Source organism: Trachemys scripta, chromosome 1, assembly GCF_013100865.1.
Source record: "Trachemys scripta elegans isolate TJP31775 chromosome 1, CAS_Tse_1.0, whole genome shotgun sequence".
Classification (NCBI taxonomy): domain Eukaryota; kingdom Metazoa; phylum Chordata; order Testudines; family Emydidae; genus Trachemys; species Trachemys scripta.
Window position 1 is genome coordinate 152,759,017 of NC_048298.1, and position 14,371 is coordinate 152,773,387.

The window sequence follows — 14,371 nt, forward strand, 5'->3', positions numbered from 1 at the left end:
AAGGTTCAGAAATGGGCAACAAAAATGATTAGAGGTCTGGAATGACTTCCGAATGAGGAGAGATTAATATGACTAGGATTTTTCAGCTTGGAAAAGAGACTAAGGGGGGATATGATAGAGGTCTATAAAATCATGACTGATGTGGAGAAAGTAAATAAGGAAGTGTTATTTACTCCTTCTCATAACACAAGAACTAGGGGTCACTAAATGAAATTATTAGGCAGCAGGTTTAAAACAAACAAAAGGAAGTATTTCTTCACACAATGCAGTCAACCTGTGGAACTCCTTGAGAGAGGATGTTGTAAAGGCCAAGTTTATGACAGAATTCAAAAAACGACTAGATAAGTTCACGGAGGATAGGTCCATCAATGGCTATCAGCCAGGATGGACAGGGATGGTGTCCCTAGCATCTGTTTGCCAGAAGCTGGGGAATGGATCACTTGATGATTACCTTTTCTTTTCATTCCCTCTGGGGCACCTGGCATTATTTCACCCCTGAGGCCCAAACAGTTATATGGCCATTATAAAAACTAAATCTTTGGATGTTTTCTGCTGTGGAATGGAAACCAATGCCAGAAAACCAGATATTGCAACACATGCTGCTTCTTTAGGACCCAACTCAACTTCCACCAAAGTCAGCAGAAGTGTTGCAACTGACACAAGTGCAAGATGGGCCAGGAGTTCTTACAGAGAAACAAATCAAGCAAGTTAGCTTTCTGAAAGCTTGTGACAAAAAGTCATTGACAAGGGATAGAAAGACAATTTAAAAAAAAAAGAACCACTGTACTTTTCTGTCGTACTTCAAAGGTTAGCCTGTCACATGGTTCAAAAGTAATCATAAAAAAAGGACAAAACACACTCAGAATTCATGGGGGTGTTTTTTTGTTGTTGTTGTTGTTTTTTAAAGGGGTCAGCTGTTTTGCCTTTTCATATGATATCTGAATCTGGCAGTCAAGTTAGCGGAACCATGTACATAATAAAATAAGACATTTCAGGTTTGTCCACAATTAGAATAAAATAAAACAGGCTATTTGATGTTTTTTATTGCATGCAGCAGAGACTCAGGCCACTGTTGTAATAAAAGGAGTTCAGGGAGCAGTAAGCTTAAGGGTTAAAATTAACATGGAGAAAAAGATGGTTTTACCTGGAGATGCCTCTGATTTCTCTGAGGCAGCAGACACGGTAGGTTTAATGCTTTCCTGAACTGATTCAGTAGTAGCTACAAAGCAAAAGGTTAACACAATTGAGTGAGATAAGGCTGCTTAATGTCATGGCATGCAAGGCAGCAAGAACGGGTTTAAGAGTCAAAGGATTTATTAATCACTAAATTCCTGGATAGTAAAACCTGATGTGGAATTACAGTGGTGGCTCTAAAGAAACTCTTTACACACTTTAGCAAGTTTTGCACCAAGATTTTAATGCATTTTCTATTATAAGTACTAGGCAAGTGCAGAGGACTACTGCAGACTGAAATAACCTACCTATTTATCTTCGAAATAATGGCAAATATAGTTTCTTTTGAATAACGTACATAATGAATTCCTGGATGCAGAGTGGTTTGTGGGTTTTTTGTATAATCCCTTTGCTAGAATTCCTCTTTGTGGCAGAAAGGCATTCAGCAATAAGGGAGTGTGTTTAGTGGTCAGAGCAGGGGAGATTTATGTCCAGAAGCTTTTGTGATAACTCACTGTGAAACATGGGCAAGTTGCTGAACTGTTCGGTGCCTCAATTATACTATCTGTAAAATAGTGATAAAAATACTTACCCACCTCAGGATGTTGCAAGTTTTAGTTAGCTCTTTACAAACTTCACAAACAAACACTTTGTATGAAAAATGCCATCTAAGAGCAACATATTATTATTATTCTCACTAGGCTGAAGGTGTTCTGTTGGGTAATTAGACCAAGAACATTTATTAGGAAAGGAGCCTTAAAGAGATTTATTCATATCAACCAGCATATCCACTTTGATAAATTGTCAGCACAACACCTATAACACTCTGTAAACTTACAGAATTGATACATAACTTGTGACGTCATTCATACGCAAAGATTCTGCTAACTGTTGGCTTGATCCACCTCCCATGGAGGTCCATGAAAAGATTCTCACTGACTTCAAGTGGAGTTCAATTGGGACTTAGGAAATAGAAGAATGTGCTAGTTGTTTGAAAAATGTGAAAGGGTGAGGAGACATAAGACAGCATTAAGAAATATGGGTTGTAGTGTTAAGAGAAAAAAAATTCCAAAGTGGAAAATACTGAGAAATGAGGGATGGAAGAGATCAGATCATAGAACAGTCTCTCTATGGCATTTCAGACCAAAGGGGAAGAGAGATGCAAATGAGAAAATGGTGGGATGCCTGGCTGCCAAAAACACTGAGAAACCCTAATCCTTCTGGTAGAATAGCATTTTTAGTTGTGATGACTAAAATCTGAACCAAAAATACAAACAAAAATCAAGAAGCTAACAAAACAGGTACTACACAACTCAGTTATCCTGCTTATTGTTATATCCCATCCCTCACCCTTCATTTGTTCGTTGTCTATTTAGATTACAAGATGTTTGGCAAGGATATTATCTTCATTGTACGTGTTACCATAGCTTGTAAAACACTGTTGGCAATACACAATAAAAAGTCCATAAAAGTAAAATATAAATATAACCACCTCTAAGATGGATGACAGTAGTTAATACAAGGCACACTGTACAATGTTGGGAAAAGGCAGTATTTTATATTTAGTACACATACACAAACATACGTAGGCTATATATAAAGCATCAATATGAGAGTATAGCACTGAACGTGAAATGATGGATTTCTTGAACTGTGTTCTTATGACTTTTTTTTTTTTGGACACTCACAATTTTCACGGTCAAGGACCTATACAAAGGATTACTTAACATTTTAACTTTGACCTACACCATACAGCAAGTTAGTTTCCTATGGGTATAGTGTGCTTCAGAGAGCACTATACCTTTGTCCTATAACACAACAGCTTTTAATTATTGATGAAAGTAAGCATTTATCACGGTCAGTTTCACCTTCACAAGAGAATACACAAAAGAAGTTAGACAAATATTTAGGTATTTTTTAAAAAGTTGAACATGAGGGAATCAGAACTGAAATTCTTGCTTGAATGCACAATAATTCAAGTAAATATTAACTGTGCTAGACAGAAATGCCATACAAGGAACATTGGCATATCACTTCAAAGGATTTTTTTTAAACTCTAATGCTGGCAACATAGAGAAGTATACATTGTTTAACAGAAACAATGACACAAACAGAAGGTGGGACTACTTGACCATTTGTGATGCTAGTGTTCTGAACTCGAAAGATATCTGAAAAGAATGATCACTGCACAAAGAAAAAAATATGGAAGCAGCCCTCAAGGTGAACTATGAAAATATGAAAATACATAAAATATTTTAGTAAATAAATATAGAGAATGTAATGATAATAATAGAAAAGTTTAACAATGTTTTTATTTGGAGCAAATGAACATACAGTCAGCATTTGCCAACAGTTAACATATAATTGTATTCGACATACCACATTATCCTTCTATTCTTAAATTAGGAAATAACTAATAATTCTGTGGTATTTGTTAGCAAATGATTTTTTTTTTTTTGAGTGGCACTACTGTACAGTACATAAGTATACACAACTGCTGGATGTAAACAGGAAAAAAAATGAACAGAGGAAATGAAGCATTGGCATATATATGAGCTGCATGCCTATCTGCTTATGCAAGACAACATGCGTGAAAGCCGTGCATAGGATTTGATTTAAAAGACAAAGGAATTTAAGTGGATGCAGCTGAGGTTGTTTGAGAGAGAGAGAGAGAGAGATTCTTTGAGTCACTAGGGCCTGGTCTACACTAGGAGGTTATGTCGAATTTAGCAGCGTTAAATTGAATTAACCCTGCAGCCGTCCACACAACGAAGCTATTTAGTATGACAGAAAGGTCTCTTAAATTCGATTTCTGTACTCCTCCCCAACCAGGGGAGTAGCACTAAAATCGACGCTAATAGCTCTGGGAGCTATCCCACAGTGCACCACTCTGTTGACACTCTGGACAGCAGTCCGAGCTCGGATGCTCTGACCAGCCACACAGGAAAAGCCCCGGGAAAATTTGAATTTCTTTTCCTGTCTGGGCAGTTTGAATCTCATTTCCTGTTTGGACATCGTGGCGAGCTCAGCAGCACTGACAACGATGCAGAATTCTCCAGCAGACAGGGCCGGCTCTAACTTTTTTGCTGCCCCAAGCAGCAAAAAAAAGCGCTGCCCCGCCAAGCCCTCCCCTCCCCCCACCGAGCGCCACCCCGCCGGAACCCCCGCCCTGAGCGCTGCGCCCCGCGCTGCCCCCCTGCCGCCCTCCCCGAGCGCCGAGCCGCCGGAGCCTGCCAAGCGCCGCGCTGCCGGAGGCCCCCCCCAGTGCTGCGCCCCGTGCTGCCCCCCCTGCGGAATGCCGCGCTGCCCCCAGCCACCCCAAAATTGGCTGCCCCTTACCAGGTGCCGCCCCAAGCATGTGCTTGGTTGCCTGGTGCCTGGAGCCGGCCCTGTCAGCAGAGGTGACTATGCAATCTCAGAAAAGAAAGAGGGCCCCAGCATGGACTGATCGGGAAGTCTTGGATCTGATCGCTGTGTGGGGCGATGAGTCCGTGCTTTCAGAGCTGCGATCGAAAAGACAGAATGCAAAGATCTACGAGAAGATCTCAAAAGCCATGACAGAGAGAGGGTACAGCCGGGATGCAACACAGTGCTGGGTGAAAATCAAGGAGCTAAGACAAGCGTACCAGAAGACCAAAGAGTCAAACGGACGCTCCGGATCCCAGCCCCAGACATGCCGTTTCTACGAGGCACTGCATTCCATTCTAGGTGCGGCCGCCACCATTACCCCACCACTGACAGTGGACTCTGAGGATGGGATATTGTCGACGGCCACTTCCTCGGAGATGTTAGCGGACGGGGAAGATGAGGAAGGTGAGGAGGAGGACGAGGCAGTCGACAGCGCTTACAACACTGATTTCCCAGACAGCCAGGATCTCTTCATCACCCTCACAAAGATCCCCTACCAACCGTCCCCAGGCGTTAACCCGGACCCTGAATCAGGGGAAGGATCAGTCGGTCAGTGTTTTAAACATGTAAACATTTATTTTGAACAGAACAGGAATATTATCAATGGGTTTTTCATGATTTGTTTGCCCTAGGCGCTTATCGTTTTAGTCCTTTGCAGTGCAACTACTGCAAAAGAATCTAACAATGTCCGGTTTATCATGATTAGTTTGCCCTAGGCACTCTACTTTTTAGTCCTTGCCAGTGCAGCTACTGGAAAAGAAGGTCTATATGTCCGGGGATAGAGCTGAAATCTTCATGGGACATCTCCACGAAGCTCTCCTAGAGGTAATTGGAAAGCCTTTGCATGAGGTTCCTGGGGAGAGCGGCCTTATTGTGTCCTCCGTGGTAGGAAACTTTTCCTCGCCAGGCTATCATCAAGTACTCTGGGATCATTGCCTTGCAGAGCATGGCAGCATACGGCCCTGGTTTTTGCTGGCTTTCACGCAGCATGCGTTTTTTCTCGGTCTCAGAAATTCTCAGCAGAGTGATGTCGCTCATGGTGACCTGCTTAGAATTAGGGGAATATTACTATTGGGACTGCTTGCCTGTTCCTTTACAGAACTGTCACCGGCGGTTTACCACCACACGGTGGAGGCGGGAGAGGGGCAGCATACAGGGATCTTTCCCGGGGACAGCCGCGAGGGGGTGGGACAGGGGCAGAGTTCATGCTTGCCGGATTGCCGGCAGCAGGAACTGGCCAATGATAGGAGCATTGCTTTGAACATGAAAGGAGGGCACTGCTATAATTTAAGTTTAAGCAGCCAAAAGTCTACGGCTTACCATGTCAGCCTGCTACCCGAATTCCGCTGTCCTGCCCCGCTTGTCTGATCTCCACTGCAAGACCCCAGGCACTGAATGCGAAGGCTGAAAATTCGACTTTGTCCTGAGTGCGCATGTGATAGGTGCTGTGCATGGTCTTGTTCACAGAGAAAGACTATGTTCATTGTTCACAAAAAAATTATCTTTGTGAGGAATTCACTCCCTTTTTCCCATCCCAAAGCTGCGAATGTCTCCCGGCCTACCCTGGCATCCCTCTCGCAGAGGCTGGCGCAGATTAGGCGGAGAAAGATAAGGACACGGGACGACATGTTCTCAGAACTTATGGGCTGCTCCCGAGCCAATGCGGCCCAGCAGACCCAGTGGAGGGAGAACATGTCGCAATACCAGCGAGCACACAGCGAATGGGAGGAGAGGTGGTGGCAGGAAGACCAGCAGGCGACTCAAATGCTGCTTGGACTAATGAGGGAGCAAACGGACACGTTCCGGCGCCTTGTGGATGTTCTGCAGGACCGGAGGCAGAAGGACAGAGCCCCGCTGCAGTCTCTCTCTAACCGCCCTCCCCCGCCACAAACTCCCACACCCCCCTCACCCAAAGTCCCAAGAAGGAGGGGCGGCAGGGGCCGTGAAAACTGTCACTCCAGCCCTGCAGACTGCTCAAGTACCAGAAGGCTCTCATTCCCAAAAATTTGATAAGTCCTTTCCTTCCCGCCTCACCCAAGCCCCCGTCCCAGTTTCATCCCCTAACTGTGTAGTTGCTAATAAAAGATACGTTTCTGTTAATTACTGTTTCCATCGTGTTCTTTTAGGGGAGAGTGTGTTTGAAGGGGGGGGAAGGAGGTTGGAAATTGGAGAGGACAGTCACCTTTACCAGGGTACAGACACGGGAACAGGTTCAGCAGAAGGTCACACACACATTGCAGTCACTAGGCACCCTGGTCAGTCTGGGAGGTGGTTTTCATGTTCTGTGTGGGGGGGCCATGTGACTTTGTGGCAGGGGAGGGTGGATAGAGATCTTATGCAGTGGTCCTTATCCTGGATCACAGAGCCACGCAGCAGGGGATCTGTAACCGTCCTCCCCCGCCACAAAGTCAAATAGCCCCCCCGCACAGAGTCCCGAAAAGGAGGAGTGGCAGGCTCCATTGAAACAACCAGTCCACCACTGCGGACCACTCTAGGAGCAGGAGCCTGTCATTACTCGAGTTTAGAAGCGTTTTTTCCATCACTACGCCCACTCCCCACCACAGTCTGTGTCCCAGTTTCAACACTTTACCGCGAAATCCGTAATAAAGAAAATAGTGTTCATTAACAAAGTTCCATTTCTTTTATTTTTAAACGTGTGCTGGAAGGGGGTGGGGCAGGTGAACGGGGTATGTAGCTGGAGAGGATAGTCAACAGTAAGTGGGTAAAGAAATGGGGGCAGGTTCAGCTTCTCTTTAAACAAACTTAATAGTCACAGGTTACCCTGCCCACTGAGGAACCTAGCTTTCAAAGCCTCCCAGATGCACAGCGCATCCCGCTGGGCTCTTCTAATCGCCCAGCTGTCTGGCTGGGCATAATCAGCAGCCAGGCTATTCGCCTCAACCTCCCACCCCGCCATAAAGGTCTCCCCCTTGCTTTCACAGAGATTGTGGAGCACACAGCAAGCTGCAATAACAATGGGGATATTGGTTTCACTGAGATCAGAGCGAGTCAGTAAGCTTCTCCATCTCCCCTTGAGACGTCCAAAAGCACACTCCACCACCATTCTGCACTTGCTCAGACGGTAGTTGAAGAGTTCTTTTTCAGTGTCCAGGGCGCCTGTATAGGGCTTCATGAGCTAGGGCATTAGCGGGTAAGCTGGGTCCCCGAGGATCACTAGAGGCATCTCCACATCCCCAACAGTTATTTTCTGGTCCAGGAAGTAAATACCTTCCTGCAGCCATCTAAACAGACCAGAGTTCCTGAAAACACGAGCATCATGAACCTTGCCCGGCCATCCTACGTTGATGTTTGTAAAACGTCCCCTATGGTCCACCAGTGCTTGCAGCACCATTGAAAAGTAGCCCTTTTGGTTAATGTACTGGCTGGCCTGGTGGTCTGGTCCCAGGATAGGGATGTGAGTTCCGTCTATAGCCCCACTGCAGTTTGGGAATCCCATCGCAGTGAAGCCATCTATGATGACCTGGACGTTTCCAAGGGTCACTACACCTTTGAGAGCAGTAACTCAACGATTGCGTTGGCTACTTGCATCACAACAATCTCCACGGTAGATTTGCTGACGCCAAAGTGATTCACGACTGACTGGTAGCTGTCTGGCGTTGCAAGCTTCCAGAGGGCTATGGCCACTCGCTTCTGGACAGTCAGGGCTGCTCGCATCCGGGTGTCCTTGCGCTTCAGGGCAGGGGACAACAACTCACAAAGTTCCAGGAAAGTTCCCTTCTGCATACGAAAGTTTCGCAGCCACTGTGATTCATCCCAGACCTGCAGCACTATGCGGTCCCACCAGTCCGTGCTTGTTTCCCGGGCCCAGAATCGCCGTTCCACATCATCAACATGACCCATTGCCACCATGATGTTCATGGTGCGGGGTCCCGTGCTTTGTGAGAGGTCTGTGCCACTCTCAGACTTCATGTCCTCACCACGCTGACGTAGCCTCCTCGCCCGATTTCTCAGCATCTGCCTCTGGAAAAGGTGGATGATAAGGTGCGAGGTGTTGACAACGGCCATAACTGCAGCGATGGTCGCAGCGGGCTCCATGCTCGCAGTGCTGTGGCGTCCGCCATGTCACTCACCGGAAAAGTGCGCGAACTGATTGCCCGCCGGCGCTTTCAGGGAGGGAGGGCGGGAGTGATGGTTGGATGACGACAGTTACCCAAAACCACCCTCGACACATTTTTTTTCCCCAGCAGGCATTGGGGACTTGACCCAGAATTCCAATGGGCAGCGGGGACTGCAGGAACTGTGGGATAGCTGCTCACAGTGCACCACTTCCAATGTCGATGCTTGCCCCGTTAGTGTGGACTCACAAAGTCGAATTACTGTCCTCAGTGTGGATACACACGTTCGACTTTGTAATATCGATTCCACATATTCGATTTAAGTACAATCGAACTATTCTCGTAGTGTAGACATATCCTAGGAAAGGTTCAATAAGGAATAGTGGAATATATTTACCACGATATAATAGCTAGCAAAGATGCATATCATCTGAAACCCCTCAGTAGCTGCACACAAGATGCATGACTTTTCATACGCTGACTCAAAAATTTAGTATCTACAAAGTTGTGATATTTTTGGAACTCCTCCCCCTCCCACTGAATTATAAAACTGGAGATATATGACACTGTTGTAAGAAGGGATCTTCATGTGATAGGAAGTTGTTGAAGATCTCATGATTTTTAAAGATCAAAAGTGGAAACGGTCTATCAATCAGCCTGTTAGATAGTAAGATGTGCATCTGATAAGCACATAAAAAAGACGTAGCTAAGGATTTTATCTATGATGCTCAAAATTGTCAGCACAAAATATACACCATGGAAAGTTTAACTGTTTAAAAACTACCTGTTGAACTGATTATTTCAAAGTTAAATGACTGCTGAAGTATTCCAGTATTAAGAATGACAACAACAGTAAATAAAGTTAAAAAAATAATCTGCTGTCACTTGGTTAAAAAAAGAAATGGGCAAGTATTTTGTGACAAATAATTTGAGAATCTTTCACTTCTTTTCTGTTCATGGGTCATTTTTCATACAGATCAATTATTCCTGAATGTATTTATTATTCAAAATTATTTATCAAATAATTTCTATTAATAATTCTGAGTCTGGCTTGTTCACAAAATTGTAGCCAGTTTTCCGTTTTCTACATCTGAGATGTCTTGATGGGAAACACAAGACCACTTTTTTTTTTCCTGTTCCCTGATTGGATACATATAAATCTCAGGACCAAATCTCCAGATCCAATAAATACGTATAGATTTGAGAAAGTAAATTTTCTCTAAATATTTGCAATATGCATTTATAAGTTATTTCTGCAATAACTCTGGCTATTGAACTCATTTACTAAAATATCTGTGAAAAGTGAGTACAAAAAGGGACAAAACAGTAAATTATTTTAAAAAGAATAGTCACTGAATATTTTTTATGCATCCAACTCTAGTTAAAATCAAGTGTTCAGTATCCGTACCCTGCATGGCTATGGTTAATGCCTATGTGCAGAAGTGTCCTACTTTTTCTTCCAGCACGTTAGGATGAATATAAAGAATAACTGAAAAGCAGACTTCTCGGTCACAGTTCAGACTGGAATTTGGCAAAAGTCTTACCTGGAGGTTGTAGAATAAGAAATCTGCAAACACTTTTAGAGACTAAAATATAATAGTTTCATCCAGAAGACAGTTTGGCAATCCTTACACATTTTTTCTGCATTACTACATCCTAAATTTCTTTTGTTCCCTACATACTCTCCAGAAGTACAAAAGTCTGGTGAACCACTCAATTTTGAATCTCCATACTGGACTGACTTGAGTTGTAGCTAGTCCAAGGAATTTATTGTCCATAATATTCAACATACTGTTATAGAAATTATTTGTTAAAAGTCCCACAAGATAAATTGAATTTTTAACTTCAATAAATGGGTCTGCTCTATTCTCAAGTCATTTACTGGGTCAGAAATTTTAAGTGGAGAATAGAAACTATGTCTTCATGAGAATAAAGATAGAGATCTTTAAAAAATAATGAAAATTGAGCTAGTCTGATCAGTTGTAAAATGGTGCTTCTTTGATGTACTCTGGTATACAACAAGCACAGTGAGATTTAAGGGCCGAATTCTGTGCCTTTTACTCATGCAAGTACTTCCATTCATTTGAAGTCAATCAGCAAGACAAGCAGGATTTGGCCATATACTCTGCTTCGTCAATAAGAACAAAGCGGAATAGTGACAACAAGACTATACATTAACTAAATTAAACCAAAGCAAAATCTTCTTCAAACAATTACTTTTCTAAAAGTCTCATTCATTTCAATGCTTCTGTCATGGCTCTTTTGTAGCCCAGGTCCGCACCAATGAAGTCAATGGGAGTTTTGCATCTGACTCTAATGGGAGAAGACTCAGGCCCTTCTTCAGTTATAGAAACAGACCAGGGTTTTTGCCGCCCCAAGTGGCGGAAAAAAAAAAAAAAAAAAGCGGCGTTCGCAATTGGTGCAGCCCCACCGCACTGCTTTCTTCTTCGGCGGCAATTTGGCGGCAGGTCCTTCCCTCCGAGAGGGACAGGGACCCTCCGCCGAATTGCCGCCGAAGAGCCGCTGTGCCGCCCCTTTCCCTTGGCCGCCCCAAGCACCTGCTTGCTCAGCTGGTGCTTGGAGCCAGCCCTGACAAATGCTAAAGTTTTTTTTTGTGTGTGGTTGAGATGCACGGAATATCTGCCACACATACTGACAAATGGGATTGAATTTGCTAATTTTGGTACTTTCAGATACTTAACACTTAAAATACATAAGATTAAAATTGTAATTATTTTTCAAAGAAATTATCAGGTGATTATGGATGCCATTTTTGGTAATAATGATATTTCATCACCCATAATTGTAGGCAGAACATCTTACTAAGTTAGACAACTGTACTGATCAAATTGGTTAAAAATTTAGAATCCAATCCTTTAACCCTTACTCACATAAATAAATGGTCCCATTCACTTTTGTAGGACCACTAGTGTAAGATTTCAGAGTAGCAGCCGTGTTGGTCTGTATCCACAAAAAGAACAGGAGTACTTGTGGCACCTTAGAGACTAACAAATTTATTAGAGCATAAGCTTTCGTGGACTACAGCCCACTTCTTCAGATGCATGCATGCAATGGGTATTGCAGTCATATTTTTTCTTCACCACCCCTTCACAGCCAATTAAATGAATGGAGCACTACAAAGAGAGACAGTGCAACACAGACACAGTTCCAGACCAAGGTGGCCAAATGCTTTTACCAAGGGCATCATCAGCTCACTGGCAGTTCTCCCTTTGGACTTTGTCCCAAAACAGAAAATAGAAATTCAAGTACAGTTCTGTGCTCCAGATGAAAGATATAAAGGTGGCAACTAGTCCAGTGTGCCAGACGGCATAGTGTACAGTAAACTTCTCACTTAAAGTCATCCCAGTTAATGTTGTTTAGTTGCTGATCAATTAGAGAACATGCTCATTTAAAGTTGCGCAATGCTCCCTTATAACGTTGTTTGGGAGTCGCCTGCTTTGTCCACTGCTTGCAGAAAGAGCAGCCCATTGGAACTAGCTGGTGGAGACTTGGAACCAGGGTGGACTGGCTGCCCCCCATCAGCTCCCCTAAGTTCCCTGTGCATAGCCGCCCAGCAGTTCAGCTGTCCTCTCACCACTGCTGTGTGCTGCTCCTGCCCTCTGCCTTGGGGCTGCTCCCAGGAGCCTCCTCCTTGCTGTGCAAGAGGGGAGAGAAGAGGGGTGCTAATGTCAGGGTGTCCCCCTTCTCCCTGCTCCTGCTCCCCACTCCTGTACCCTATCTCCAAAAGCAGAGGAGGGACAGGACAGGGCTCAGGATGGAAGGAGCTTGCTGGCAGCAGCTGCTGTCTCAACTTGCTGATCTCTTAAAAAGGCAATGTACTTAGATTGGGGTCAGCGTACTTAAAGGGGCAACACCCATCTCTCTCTCTCTCTCTCTCTCTCACATAAAAGGCGTATGTCTCTGTCTCTCTCTGCCATGCTGTCTCCCCTCCCTCCATTCGTGCTGCCTTGTAGAGTGTGACGCTACATTAACAACAATGTGTTAACCCTTGAGGGCTCAGCTGAGTGCTAGTTCATCATTTAGCAGTAAGGCATTCCCTGGGAAATATCGCACCCTCTTCCACCCTCTGACTCTACCACCTCAACCAAGCTTCACAATCGTCATTGCTGTGTACAGTATTAAACTGTTTGCTTAAAACTTATATTGTGTATAAGTGTGTGTGCAGTGATGAGCTGCCAAAAACTTAACATCCGGTTCCCCTCCTCACCCCACGAGGGGGTCGTGACCTGTCCCCCGGGACTCCTGCCCCATCCACCCCCTCCCCACGTTCCTTGATGCCCCCCCGGGACCCCTGCCCCATCCACCCATCCACCCCCCTTCCCTGTCCCCTGACTGCCCCCCGCCGCCCCCATCCAACCCCTCCTCTCATTCCTGATGGCCCCCTGGGACCCCTGCCCCATCCAACCACCACTTCTCTCTGTCCCCCGACTGCCCCTGGAACCCCTGCCCCTGACTGCCTCCTACCGCCCCATCCAACCCCTGCTCCTTTCTGACTGCACCCCCCCAGGACCCTTGCCCCCATTCAATCCCCTGTTCCCTGCCCTCTGACTGCCCCAACCCCTACCCACCCCCTTGAACTCCTCTGCCCTCTATCCAACACCCCCTTCCTGCTCCCTTACTGCACTGCCTGGAAGTGGCTGGCGGCGCTACAGCCACGCCACTTGGCTGGAGCCAGACCGGGGCCGGGCCACGCAGCTGGAGTCGGGCTGGGCCAGAGCTGGGCAGTGCAGCACCTGGAGCCGGGCCGCACTTTCTTCTCAGCCCTCCCAGGCTTCCAGCGCGAACAGCTGATTCGCGGAAAGCGGGGGGGAGAAGCGGTGCGGAGCGTTCAGGGGCGGAGGCGGAGCAGAGCAGAGGTGAGCTGGGGCCAGGGGTGGGGTGGGGAGCTGCCAGAGCTTTACCGGTTGTTAAATTTAAAAGCCCTTTTAGAACCGGTTGTCCCGTGGGACAATCGGTTCTAAAAGGGCTTCTAAATTTAACAACCGGTTCCCGCGAACTGATGTGAACAGGCTCCAGCTCACCACTGTGTGTGTGTGTGTGTGTGTGTGTGTGTGTGTATATAAAATATAGTCTTTTATCTGTCGAAAAAACTTTCCCTGGAACCTAACCCTCTCATTTACATTCAATCTTATGGGGAAATTGGATTCACTTAACATTTTGCTTAAAGTAGCATTTTTCAGGAACATAACTGCAATGTTAAGCAAGGAGTTACTGTATATTCTATTTCGGGGAGCTAGAGCAGCAGCTATTGCAGGCTTTAAGCTCAGCAGCAGTCTGGGGACAAGGGGCACACTTTCAGAAGCGAGCTTAATCAATCAATCCATCCATCTGTAGAATACTACATTGCTACCACCTGCAGTTCTGATAGAGTAAGAGCTGCAATTATTCCATTCTAATCTTTGACCTTATCACCCACCTCAATTACACTCACTCTAGCAATGGGTTACTGCTGATGCTAGGTGAGAACATTAATGTAGTGCACAGTACCCTCTTTGGAAATATCAGCTCTGAAATGCTCTCAATTGATGTCACCCTTGAGCAGCACAAATCCTAAAACTGCTAATGAGTTCATATATACTGTCCTAGACATGTAAGAAGGAAGACATGATTTAATTAGGCTGCAATTTTGTTAGCTTCTCATCTGGGAACTAGTGCAGGTCAGTATTCCTTCCTTAATCATTTCTAACTGGTGG

General features: G+C 45.2%; 1 protein-coding gene across 1 annotated transcript in view; it reads right to left on the minus strand.

The window, feature by feature from the left end:
* Window positions 1-14,371, minus strand: part of ABI3BP (ABI family member 3 binding protein) — a 286,567-nt gene that overhangs the window by 149,157 nt on the left and 123,039 nt on the right. The window contains exon 12 of the mRNA XM_034767801.1: window positions 1,145-1,219. Within this exon, the coding sequence (XP_034623692.1) occupies window positions 1,145-1,219 (75 nt within the window). The remainder of the gene's footprint in view (window positions 1-1,144; window positions 1,220-14,371) is intronic.